This window comes from Gobio gobio (genome assembly GCF_949357685.1).
Source record: "Gobio gobio genome assembly, chromosome: 2".
In the NCBI taxonomy this organism is placed as follows: domain Eukaryota; kingdom Metazoa; phylum Chordata; class Actinopteri; order Cypriniformes; family Gobionidae; genus Gobio; species Gobio gobio.
The window spans coordinates 51,507,468-51,521,033 of record NC_137098.1 but is presented as its reverse complement, the minus strand read 5'-3'; the positions used below and the strand labels follow the sequence as shown (position 1 = coordinate 51,521,033).

Genomic DNA, 13,566 nt, shown 5'->3' with positions numbered 1-13,566 from the left:
ACTGAAGTCATAGGCCTATTTCATTTATGTTTTTTATCTATAAAGTTAGACAAATGAAAAATAATAAACTCATCTGTACCTTCAAACTAGCATAGATCCCCTCTAGGAGGTCCTTGGTAGGCCTACTGCAATGGATCTGCCAATTATCATTTATGAATTTTTGCAAATAAAAAAATAGTTTAACAAAATTTCAGCTAAATGTTTCATTTAATTTAGTTTCAAGGAAAATTTAAATATAATTTACAAGTACAGTGGCACGAAAAAGTATGTGAGAAAAAGTATGTGCAGAATCTGTGAAAACTAAATAAAAGAGATCATACAAAATGCATGTTAATTTTTTATTTAGTACTGTCCTGAATAAGATATTTTACATAAAAAATGTTTACATATAGTCCACAAGACAAAAAAATAGCTGAATTTATTAAAATAACACTGTTCAAAAGTTTATGAACCATTAAATCTCAATACTGTGTGCCGTTCCCTGGATGATCCACGGCTGTTTTTTAGGTTTTGTGATGGTTGTTCATGAGTCCCTTGTTTGTCTTGAGCAGTTAAACTGACAAATATTCTTCAGAAAAATCCTCCAGGTTCTGCACATTCTTCAGTTTTCCAGCATCTTTTGCATATTTGAACCCTCTCCAGCAGTGACTGTCTGATTTTTTGAGATCCATCTTTTCACACTGAGGACAATCAAGGGACTCCAACTCAACTAAAAAAAGGTTTAAACATTCACTGATGCTCCAGAAGGAAACACGACGCATTAAGAGCTGGGGGTGAACACTTTTGAGTAGGATGAAGAGGTCCAAAAGTGTCTTATTTTGTTTAAATATCTTTTTTTTTCATTTAGTTCTGGCCTTCAGAAGCAACAGAATATACTTACATGTTTCCCAGGAGACAAATTGGTACAATTTACCTTGATCTTCAAATTCAATAAGTTTTCATCCCCTGGCTCTTAATGCGTTGTGTCATGTTTGAATCAGCATCAGTGAATGTTTGAACCTTTTTTTGTAGTTGTGTTTGAGTCCCTCAATTGTCCTCAGTGTGAAAAGATGGATCTCAAAAAATCATACAGTCACTGCTGGAGAGGGTTCAAATATGCAAAAGATGCTGGAAAACTGAAGAATGTGCAGGACCTGGAGGATTTTTCTGAAGAACATTGGGTAGTTTAACTGCAGATTTTTTTAATAACATGCATTTTGTATGATCTCTTTTATTTAGTTAAGATTATTCACATTTTCACAGATTCGGCAAGTGGTTCACATACTTTTTCTTGCCACTGCATGACTAATTACATCAATATAGACTATTTCAAGTAAATCAATATATAATATATGGAAGAGTTAATGCAACACTTTTATATGTAATATTTTTTATAAAATATAATTCTTTCTATCTGTCTAAGGAGTCCTTGGCCTGAAAAAAGGTCACCAATTTCGATGCTTGTGCGAACACCTGTGCCCCATCTCTTTTGTACATGCAAAGCACATTTACTCAAATTCAGCTGTGTATGTACAGTATCTATTTAAGTTGCAAAAACCAAGGGGAGCAAAGCACGCACTGAGTCAACAGAACAGCACTCACAGTGTTCGGACGCATTGGGAGTGAGTGAGAGAGAGAGAGAGAGAGAGAGAGAGAGAGAGAGAGAGAGAGAGAGAGAGAGAGAGAGAGAGAGAGAGAGAGAGAGAGAAGAGAGAAGAGAGAGGACGATCACGATTGGGTGATGGTTTAGGGGGTTGGCATACCTCTCTTCTCCTTACTGGGGGATGGGGATGGGGATGGGAATTCTGGGAGGGGCTTCACGGTGACCTCATACTTCATATATTGTAAGTCTGAACCGGCATTACCTAAAAATTCTGCCTTTAATCTAACCGCAGTGCTACGAAAGCTTACATCTATTCAGCATCTGTCAACCTGACCTCTGTATTCTTCACGGGTCCGACGCACGACGTAGAGGTAAGTGAAATGGACCACTGTGTCCGCTAGAAAGGATTTTGCTCGTGCAGCCTGTGCATGGCAAGGGCTCGACGCGGTCGAACAATCATTGTACTTGGATTTTCACGTCTTCAAATTGACATGAACATCACGCATCTGCTGTATTGTCCTTCTCAGCCTTTTTCAAGTCTCACGGCCATTTTGCACGGCCCAAATTTATACCTCTAGAGCCGACAAGGCAATGAATGAAATGTAAAGAATTCGCCGGAAACCCCCCTCCAGTATAGGTTTTGTTATATGTTGGCATTCATGTCGAGTAGCCTAGCCCATTTTCGTTTGGTCTCCCTGTGCGTGCGACGTTTTTCAATCTATGCCGGATGCCGGTACGGTATTTGTGGAAAATGGCAAATTGTATCGAATAACCCAGTTAAAATAGTAACAATGCAACTGCTTCGTAGTTAGAGGATAAGGATTCCTGTCTATTGCCTCCCCCGCTTGACATGTCAAACCGTTATGTAGGATACACTGCACAAAAATGTATATTTATTTATTTATATTGCAATTTACTGGAGATTTATTTTAAACTCAAACAAAACATTGTATGAATGGATATACGGTATGTATTGCACAATTAGAGCCAGATCTATTAGCAAGATTTTGTGTTAGATCATTTCTTTAATTTGTATTTCGAGTGGGGGCGGGGCGAATCAATAGGGGTCGAATTGCAGTGATGCTGAGAACACGTAACGGCTTTGACTGTAAAGATGCTGAATGCACCCATCGTTAAAGATATCATTATATATCTGTCGTATTTGTATAATATTTATAGAAATGTTAAATGAAAATGACGGAGTTTAAAAAAAAAAATTCTAAATCAAATGTAGGCCGATTCTTGATTTTTGATTAACCGATGCAATGTGCTTATGTCCTTCTGTTCGTGTTTTGTAGTTCTTGCTGGTGTGAAGTCGGCAGGCTCATATCATAGTTATTTTCCACTGGCACGTGAATGCCCATGCTGACGCACCATACCTCCAGTGTACATGACATAACCGCGAGAAGTAGGAGAGACATATGGCATGCCCTATTATTAATGGACATGGTGTGCAGGCAATCTGCTGCAGTGGTGCAAGGCATATACCAATGTCATGCTTGGCCCATTTTATGATGCTACTTTTGGTTTTTGATGTCGCTCCACATACTGCAATACTGCATTTAATGAGCACATTTTAAATTAAATACACACACTCCAGTGCCTCTGAAGAGAGGTATGTGGTCCTGATGGTCTTAATTTGACTGAACACATTTATCTGTCAAGAATAATGTGTCAAGCATGGAAGTTGTTTTTTTTTCATTATAATGCTGTCAAGAATGACTGATGAATAAAGTGATAATTCACCCACAAATGAAAATTCTGTCATTCTTTACTCACCCTCATGTTGTTCCAAATCTATTATGTTGTATTATTTTTTCCATGGAACGCACTAATGATTTTTTTTAAAAGAATCTTTACACAGGTGTTCTCCATCCATTTATAGTGACAAATAGGTGTCATGCTCCAAAAAAAGGACAAAACCCTATCATAAAAATAGTTCATATGCCTTGTGTCATATGATAGCTTCATGTGTGGTGACCCCTAACCCTAACCTTGGCACGCTGCACCAAGTTTGAAGTAAAAAAGCAGTTGGTTCTAACATGTCTTGCATATGTAATGCGGCAGTTCAAAGAAGCAGGATGGAGAATGAGATTTAAGGAGTAAAATCCAATATTTTGTCCTGTCCCTTGCACAAATAACTCGAATGGCTCTGAATATTGCACATGAGTAATAAGGACTGTTGTTTTTTAGTTCTTTTTTGGAGTTTGACACTATTTGGTAACTATGAACTGGCATTGTATAAAAACAACTGTGTGAAAATTCTTCTGAATTACTCCTTTTGTGCTCCACAGAAAAAAAGAACACAAGGAACGACATGAGGGAGAATAAATTGTGACAATTTTTGTTTTGGGGTGAACTATTCTGTTAAATAAGATTCTCCTCTGTATTCTCAGAGTGCTGTCAAGCACCTTTATCTTCACATATTCATACAGAGGTTGCTGTGTTGACTCCACTTTGTTATCGTGTTCCCCATGTGACAGGACAGAACTTGCCACTGACCTAAATGTGTGCTCCATAATAAGATATTGACAGTTTAAATGTCAATTTGCCTTCATGCTGACATGAGATGCCATAATGACAATGCATGAAAAAAAGACAGCATTTAAAACACAAAAGCATTGCGAAATAACTTATTTAATAGGAGTATCTCTCAAGTATATAATGCTTTGATGGATTCGTATTGAACACTGATTTGTTGGTTCATTTCCAAATCTATATATTACATGTTTTTCTTACTCAGTTGTATTGCAGGCATTTAAAATGCTATGAAAGGGACATTATTCTTCAAGGTTATCCTCTTTTCTCCTATAATCTGGTCTAATTAATTTATATAAACAAATAGATGGGAGGGGAAACTACAGAATGCAGTGTTTTGTCCTCTTGATAAAGATAGATTGAGACAGAGAAACAGAAGGGGGATAGGACATAGAACGAGACAGAAATGTAATGGACAGAAGAGATTAAAATTAATTAATAGCTATTTTATATGATGTATGAGAATGGATAACGAATGGTTTATCAAGTCCAGAATTATTTACCATTATAATATTTTTTTATTTACATTTATGTATGATGTTCAGATGAATCCATGCAAAATCAAAGTGCTGGTAAACCTATTTATTTGAATAGGATTGTATCTGTTCAGATTATGTAAATGTGACACAATAAGCTTGTAGAGAGAACAGAAACATGCTGTACATTCCTTTGGTTACACTTTCATTTATGTCCTTATGACCTTCTTAGTACACTCTAAAAAAAGGGTTCTATATGGCACCAAAAATGGTTCTTGGCTCGTAATCATAGGGGAACCTTTTGAAGTGCTATATTGCACCAATTATGGTGCTTCAGTGGTTCTTCAGAGGTTCTTCACCAGTTCTTTGACTAAGGTGCTATATAGCACCGCTAACTATGGTGCTATTTAGCTCCGCTACCATATACAGAACATGTTAAGATATGGTGCTATATAGCACCAAAAGTGGTTCCTATGATTACGACAACGAACCATTTTTGGTGCCATATAGAACCTTTTTTTTGTGTATGTGTATGCCAACCTCCTTTTGTCTTGATATATATATATATATTTATTTTTTATTTTTATCTATTTATTTATTTATTTTTTATTACATGAACATATCTTACATTTTCCCCCTAAATTCCCCCAATTAATTTACAAATTTTTGTTTTTGTAAATTGTGATTCTTGAATGAAAACAAAACTCTGGTTAATAGACTGATACATCTGACCTCTGTTTTAGTCATTTTTATGCCATGACTGATATATTTTATTAATATGCTGTTGAGATGCAAAACCTACCCTAGTGAAAAAAATGTATACCAAGATTTAAAATATGTTTATTATTTTAATAAAATAATAAAATATTTCATACCAAGTATACCACAAATCCATTAACATTTACTGACATATCGCTTGAGACTTACTGTTATAATTATAATTAAAATTAATTTGGTGTACTTCTTTATTGCACAATGGACATTTCTTAGGATCCTTACTAATAGTGATATTAAAACACATTTTAGGCTTAATATTACGTTCATTGTATAGTATCAGTTTTTTAAATGCAGGATATTTAAACTGTATACTTGCTATAGTTTCACATTAGCACAATCAAATATTTCTTTTGTTGGACCTCAGCAATAATTCTGGATAACTAAAGTGCATTAAGTATAAAATTAGTTCCAGTTTAGCAGACTTTAAGTATATCAAGTTAGTATACCAACAGTACAATTGCAGGGTATTTGTATTAAGTACATACATGTGTAAATGTATTTGTAGTATACTTAGTATAAAATAAATGTTCTTCAAATACATTTTGGTATATTTATTTTTCACTATAGATATTGAGGACTTCATACCATTTTCAGCTTTCTTTATTTCATTTTTAGCAGGTTTGTCTGACTTGTTAAAACTAACAAAGGTACATAAACATAAGTCTATAATGGGCACAATACAATCTCAATCAAACTGAACCTGAAGCTCACAGAAGCCCATTATTTGGCAGTGCCAAATTGTTGGTTGGTCAGACACTACATCATACTAGTATGCATCAAAACATTGTCTTTGTTAAAGGTTGTAGGAGCATGCATCTATACAACTGTGCAGTGTGCAAAAAACTCATGATAGTCCACCTAGCAGTATCACAGCTTGAATAGAAAGTGAGAGCAGGGGTTACCTGGGTTAGTTGTGTTAATTTAAAAGTAAGTAGCCCTAACAGACACTTATTCAAAACAATTTAACAGTACATTTATTACATTTGCTCCTATTAAAAAAAGATAATGTACCTTGAATAACCAGGATTAAGTACTTTGCTACAGCCCTCACTCCTTGCAATGTTTGAACTTAGAACCTTTTGACATTACCAGCCCGGAAATTTCTCACACAGAGCTGCTGGTAGCAAAATCAACGTCATGGTTCCCAAGAAATGCATGAATTGATAAAACGTATACTCTGAATACAATGTAAATAGCTTTGGATAAAGGTATAAAAGATTGAAAGCAAGTTGTCTCTAAAGAAGTGTTGTTATCCATGCAGTCAGATCCCAGTACTATATAGAGCATGTCAGTTGTAAAACATACAGAGAGCTTTCTTAGTTGACTATTTACATAGTCTTCCTCACCCGGGTCCTCATGATCTACTCAACAGTGTGGTTGTTTTCTTGACTTCATACTTTATGTTTTACCCCAAGCATGTTTAAAGCGTTTTTTCTTCCTGACGTCCTCTCCTTCAATGTGATGTAATTGCAATAACTCCGCCTGAGGCAACTTTAAAGTCTATCCCACGGAGAGATGACAAGCCCTATGATATAACAGCAGAGAAGGACTTTTTTGCAATTATATAACACATCTCATTGAAAGATATCATGCACAATATCTACATGTTCACAGACACCAATTAACACATTTGTGTTAAAGTCCATCGAGAAGTTAAGTTTTATGTATATTTTCACGCATCTTCAAAAAAACGAAATAATAATAAATAAAAAAATTCACAATTGTTTGGAACTCATTAACGGACCGTTATGCAGCCACACAGATTCCACTAACCTGATGGAATTTGCTAATTGGTGCTTTGATATTTTGTTCTCTTACTTTCAGAGATAAATTAATTTGGGGTTAATAAGGGTTACTTGACATAGAGCGAGCATTAGTTAGGTTAGGGAATCTAGGGAAACACATTGATTCGGCCCAATGGAAATATCTGTTTAGTTTAGGTGAACTATCCCATTACAAATTGAAGGGCAAATGAAAGACTGAGACAGTCACATGGAAATTTGGAAATCGAATATTGCATAGCAATTGGCAATTGAAGCATGAAGGAATAGTTTTTGTCACAGCATCACAAAGTGCTGCCCAATATATGTTTGCCAAACCCAAATAAGCTTTCGGACATGAAGGGTTTTCCCATTACAGTAGTGCATCAGTGGAAAAGTACCAGGGCTTTCTCAACCGGTAAGGGCCCAAGGGGGTGCAAACAATGTTTGCTCTGTGACTTGTTCACAGTGTAGCTCCCACTGAACAGATTTTCTGCCTTTCAATCCCCGACACTCACTACCCATATATGCGTGCCTGCACACATCTGCCTACCCATCCGCTCCACCTTCCCCTGGACGTCTCGCACCATTATTTCCCAAGTCCTTTCAAAAAATGTGTTTATTTTCCACTGGGAACCAGGGCAATGCTGCTCAGTGAGAATTAAAAAAAGGATTAAGGGTTCTGGCAATAGGAGGTGGACATGTCTGTGTATGTGCATTGGCTGAAGGGCGGCTGTCTCGCATTTGGGCACGGTTACAAGTTGCAGCTATTGATGCCAACCTGCTGGCGTGTTGGCATGGGAAGATAAACACTGCGACATGAAGCACAAACCCTCACTGATAAGGTCCCTCACACAATTTTTTTTGGTAAAGTTCAATCTTGAATCCTTGAAATGTAAAATGCAGGAAATAAAATACAATTAGCAAAGGGACAATAAATTGAAGGGAAAATGTCACATGGTTTTTGGGTCACAGATCATAACGTAATGCTCAAGCTGAAATCTCATTATAAATCTCTTTCCATGATTGACTGTGTCTACAGCTCTAAGGATGAAGATTGAAAACAGCCTGCCTTGCTCTCAGCTCCCTGAGGCCCCTCCTCAGACTGGCCTGCAGTTTACAGTGGCGACAGAAGAGGACTTTGATGACATCATGGCCATGAGCAAGGATATCTATGGTGGCCTGGACTATCTGCCCTCCCGCTATCAAGCTTGGCTGCAAGAGAGCAACCGCACTGTCATTTTGGCTCGCAAGCAAGGCAAAGTGGTAAGGAAGTGGATATGGAGGGATATTTCGCCGTGCAGGTTCCAGCCTCATTCCTTCAAAGGAATAGTTCACCCAAAATGAAAATCATTTATTCATCCCCATGTCATTCCATTATTGCATTTTGAAGTGTGATATGATAAACATTTCATCTCATAATAGCTTCAGCTAAAACTTCCAGGCAAAAGCAATACTAATAACAACGACAATAATAATAACACTTTACAATAAGGTTCATTAGTTAACTACATTAGTTAACATGAACTAATAATGAACTGCACTTATAAAGCATTTCTTTATCTTTTGTTAATGTTAATTTCAACATTTACTAATACTTTATTAAAATCTTGTTAACATTAGTTAATGCTCTGTGAACTAACATGACAAAATGTTAACTAACGTTAACAAAGATTAACTAATGCTGAACAGAGGTGTTGTTCATGGTTACTTATTGTTAACTTACTAATTTACTAATACAAACTTATTGTAAAGTGTTACCATAATAATTTGTATAACTTATATTTTAAATGTATAATTAAATGTTATAATTAGAGTTAATCATAAATAATACATTATAATAAATAATTTTCATATTTATATAAAAATAAAGAAAAAATATATTACTGTATATATACTTTAAAAAAATATATAATTTATATTAATTAATTACTTTACTTTCATGGGTAAACCATCATTCACTACTACACTGTAAAAATATTTTTTCATGATTTGTCATCACAACTTTTTATCATTTGTCAAATCAACTTAGATAATTAATGTGGTTCAGGTAATATTTTGGGGATTCTGTTTATTAAACCTTTTAAAACTCCTTTGTTGTATTAACTCCAATTTTTTATTTCAGTTAACTAACAATTAAGGAAACCAGCAGGGGCCGGTTGCATAAACTGCTTAGACTAGTCTTAAAAGTTAGTTGTCTATTTTTTTCTTCAAGACTGTTCTTAACTTTTTAAAGTCAGTTACATAAAAAGTTAGATTGGTCTAATTTGAATCAGAAAAGTAAGACCTCTTGACTAATTGCTAGTGTGTCAAATTAGTTCTTAAGACACAGTCTAAACATAATGGCTAAGTTTATGCAACTGGCCCCAGGTAACTTACTTTTTAAGTTAAACCAAATATAATTTTTTTACAGTATAGACTTAAGAGATATAACCAGTTTAGATGTAAAGGATCTCAAGCTGACTAGCTGAAGATGCTACTGTAGGTTTACCCATTAATAGACACGGTACTTCCTTGAAAATAAATTCCAGCACAGCGCAATGTCAATCCATAATGAAATCACATTACATGGAAATTTATCTGTTCAATAAAATACCTAAACTCACCTGTTTAGTAATAAAAATGGCATATCTTCATTGCTTTTACAACATTGCAACAGTTCTTGCCATCCCTAAAAAGCCACGCTAATGTTGCTTCTCATTTCATTACGAGCTCTGTCATGCTCTCTTTTTGCCAGCAGACTCTTCATCAGACTTTTTTTTTAAATGGGTGATTCCCCATTTTATTTCCCCAAGGTTTATTTTATTCTGTGGCGGAAACAAGCTTCTGTATAGATCTGAGAGACAGTCGCACCTGTGTCGCCACGCCGATGATTGACAGCTAGCAGGATGACACTGACAGAGACATAAGGACATGCGTGTAGGAACTTGTATCGCTTGTTGTGACAGCTAGCCTATGCCACTCACTAAGCCGGATCAACTTTTCTCTATTAACGGAAATGACGAGACATGCACAGGCGAGTGACGTATGCAATTTCCAGCGAAAACCATCTCGTCTAAAATATAAACGCTTATAATAGGCTTATCGTAGTAAATTGTGGTGAGACAATCATTATTTAAATTTTTGTTTTACACAGTGTACCTTTAAATGTATTTATTTACTGAAAACAGCTTCAAATAGCTTGACAAACCCAGTCCCATTCACATGGAAAAGACTTGCCAAGACATTATTCAAAGTATACCTTTTGTGTTCCATAAATGAAAGAAAGTCATGTAGGTTTAGAACAAAATGAAGGTGAGCAAATGATTCTCTCCCTTTTCTTTATTGTAGATATAACTTGCTTTTTATGCAACTGCATTTTTCAGATTGCGCTGGAGTCAGTGTGTGTTATTGATGATGGTGAGACCATGCTGGTGGAAGGGCTTCGTGTTGCCCCACAGGAGAGGGGGAAAGGTGTGGCAGGGGTACTTCTTCGGTTTTGCTCTCAATTGATTAAGTCCAAGTACCCTGACGTTAAAGTCAGCAGATTGACAAGAGATGATCAACTGGGACCAAAAGACTTCCAGAAATACCGGCTCATCACCAAACAGGTAAGAACAATTTACATAAAAAATATAAACATTTGTTCAGGTAAGGTTTTATCTTGAATAAAACCAGCTAAAGCCACATTGTCTCCATTCTGTCACCAAATTCAAACGTGAAGGGAATCCTCCTGGTGCGCTTCCGTGCTGAAGACCTAAAATTACGCCTTGCTGATCTTGGGCCTAATATCACTATATCAGGGGAGAGTCTGTCCACCACAAACATCCCAGTCCGTTTGGAGCCAGCAGAGGTGCGCCAACTCTTCTTAAGCGATGTTCTAATGCAGGGAGTGCTTCCCAATGCCACCATCGTTCAAGATTGGCAGCCCTTCAAGCCTCTGTCTAGCAACATGGCCATCCTGCTGAAGAAGGACATTGATTGGATGGTTGATGATGCCAGGCACCCAACCATGACCAGCTTGTGCACCTTCCCGTTCCATGTGCCAATCGGTGATGACTGGTACTACCTCAACATCGACATGTTTGGTAAAGACCTGACCCTGGCCATACAACAACTGTTGTGCCACCTGAGGTGCCACACTGGCACTCTGAAGGGTTTCGTCATGTGTCAGGTGTTCCTGGAGCCCGCGCTGTGGAAGCCGATGGCCGATTTCTTTCGGGAGACCCTTAAAGTGGAGTTGGTGAAAGAGTACACAGAGCAGTGTGTTGTGGAGTCTGATGTCGTTTAGTCAAGGAGCCTCAGAAACACCTTCCCTTAAAAATTAGACACCAAACTTAAATAATGAGAGGAAATATGGCATCTAAAAAAAACTACACCTAAAATATCTACTTTAAAGGGGACAGAAAAAAAAAATCAGTTCTATTCCGCTTAATGAAAATGCTTAGGATTTAATTTATTTTAACAGCAATTAATTAATTAAAATGAAATGCATGTAAGTGAACAAACTAGAATAAATGTGGTAGATGCTTGTTTAGGTTACTTAATTTATTTCCATATGCAGTACTGTAAACAGTGGCGCTGACAGGACAGGGACTGGAAAAGAAGGAGCAGTTCCAGATTATATAAAAGTAGGGACCCAAATTGTTCCAGGCCCTTTCATTTCTGTTGGCATCGCTGACAGTGAAAGCATATTTACTCATGCTGAGTTGTAAAGAAAACTGCACAATCTTTAGGGCACTTTATGAAAAGAAAAAATGGGATCTCACTTTAGTGTCTGTTGCTTTTTCAGAATGTGGCACTGTAGCTGCTAGAGTATTTAGAGGAAACAACAACAACAACAACAACAACAACAACAACAGGGACTTTATGACAGGCTACCCATATGCAAATCGAAATGGTCTTTAGAGGCAGTTTTAATTAACTTGAAATTACTAACATTACCACATTGGGAAAATGTAATCTCAGACTAAACACCTTTCTGATATGCTCCTCAAAAAATTGTCTTTAATAATATTTCCTCTAAAAGTACTTTGCAGTGCTTTAAACTCGGTATCAAATGATAAATGTCTGGCTGAGAACTTGCTTATACATTTAGATTACAGTGTCAAGTTTTTGCTTTAAGTACTTGAACCTAAAATTATGTTCCATCAGTATTTGTACCTAACTGTAGATTTAAAGTGCAATTTCAATAATACACTGGAATATTGCTAGAAGTACATTCAGGTAGATACGATTAATAACTAATAATGAAACGTACAATTGTGTTTTTTAATTTGATTCATCTTTTATTTCTAAAATGATTATAAACTGACTGACTGGATCACATTTAAATACAAAATGCAGAAAATATAACTAGGGAAGTATACGGTATATAAATACATTTTTGTTAATTTAAAAATAATTAAGTTATAATTTAATGGAGACATCACTATGTAGTTATACATATAATTCAGAAGAAATGTGATCTTAAGGAAATTCCTCCAAATTCAGCGCACCAATTAAAAAGTAAACATCACCTGAAAATCTTCGTCTGACTCAGGCAATTCACCCATGGAATCAGGAAAACAAACCCTCATATTCTGGACAATTGGAAACCTGAGAAGGACAAGTGACAGCCGCTCATCTCTATGAAGAATTTTTTTTTTTAAGTTGACAATTTCTCCGGTGTAAAAGAATGGATGAAATCACCAGTGCTCCTTTTTATTATGCCGAAGATAAGGACACATACTCTCCTTCCATTGGCCTTGTCTTGGAAGAAAGTGAAGCGAAATTTTACCAACACAGATAAACAGAAAAAAAAAAAGCCTTCAGACATCCTCAGAACCATATTTAGTTATTTTGCCCCAAACCCAGATTGCAGCATGTTCATTTCCCTGAAGCACTGTCCCAGAATGAGAGACACACAGTCCACACTAGCAAATGCATCGCTGTTTGTTTATCAAATAGCACATTTTCTGGTACTAATTGGAAAGTTAAATGAAACAAAGGTTCTATTCATTTATATCTTAATATATATATATATATCTTAATATATATAAATATAATATAACTTAGAGTTTCAGTTCCCACAGAGTCCACTCCCAATTCTTCAGACAGACCTGAAAAACAACCTGTATCCACTAAACTCAAACCCTGAATTTCTTCACTCTTATTACTAATTATGTGTCTGGCTTGACTTGATTTGGTGGACTTATTTTGTATCCTTGTATGAACTCTCAACATCCACTGACGAAAAGGAGGCCTCGTCTCCTCCATTTGGACAGCTGCATGTGGGACTTGTGTTGCGGTCAGTATACAGGCAGCCTTCTGTGATTCTGAAAGTGAAGGCATTTTGAAGATTATTAACTGCAATTCAAATGTCAGTTTATTGCATTTGTATAGGTGTACATATATATACATTTATATGTTTGTTTGGGGTGGGCGGTGATTTGAAAGGGAGTTTGTGTTCAAA

The 13,566-nt window shown here is 36.2% G+C and overlaps 1 protein-coding gene across 1 annotated transcript; it reads left to right on the top strand.

The window, feature by feature from the left end:
* Nucleotides 1-1,798: 1,798 nt before the first annotated feature.
* On the top strand, nt 1,799-12,901 carry nat16 (N-acetyltransferase 16). Its single transcript, XM_079810586.1, has 4 exons — nt 1,799-1,953; nt 8,176-8,399; nt 10,499-10,723; nt 10,837-12,901. The coding sequence occupies exons 2-4, from the start codon at nt 8,184-8,186 to the stop codon at nt 11,401-11,403; spliced, it is 1,008 nt and encodes a 335-aa protein (XP_079666712.1). The 5' UTR covers nt 1,799-1,953; nt 8,176-8,183; the 3' UTR covers nt 11,404-12,901.
* The last annotated feature ends 665 nt before the right edge of the window (nt 12,902-13,566 follow it).

Excerpts from the sequence above, each read along its gene's own strand:
- nat16 (XM_079810586.1), top strand. The coding sequence starts at position 8,184 with ATGAAGATTGAAAACAGCCTGCCTTGCTCTCAGCTCCCTGAGGCCCCT. Across the intron at positions 8,400-10,498 it reads CTCGCAAGCAAGGCAAAGTG|ATTGCGCTGGAGTCAGTGTG; the intron begins GTAAGGAAGTGG and ends TGCATTTTTCAG. Across the intron at positions 10,724-10,836 it reads ACCGGCTCATCACCAAACAG|GGAATCCTCCTGGTGCGCTT; the intron begins GTAAGAACAATT and ends TCAAACGTGAAG.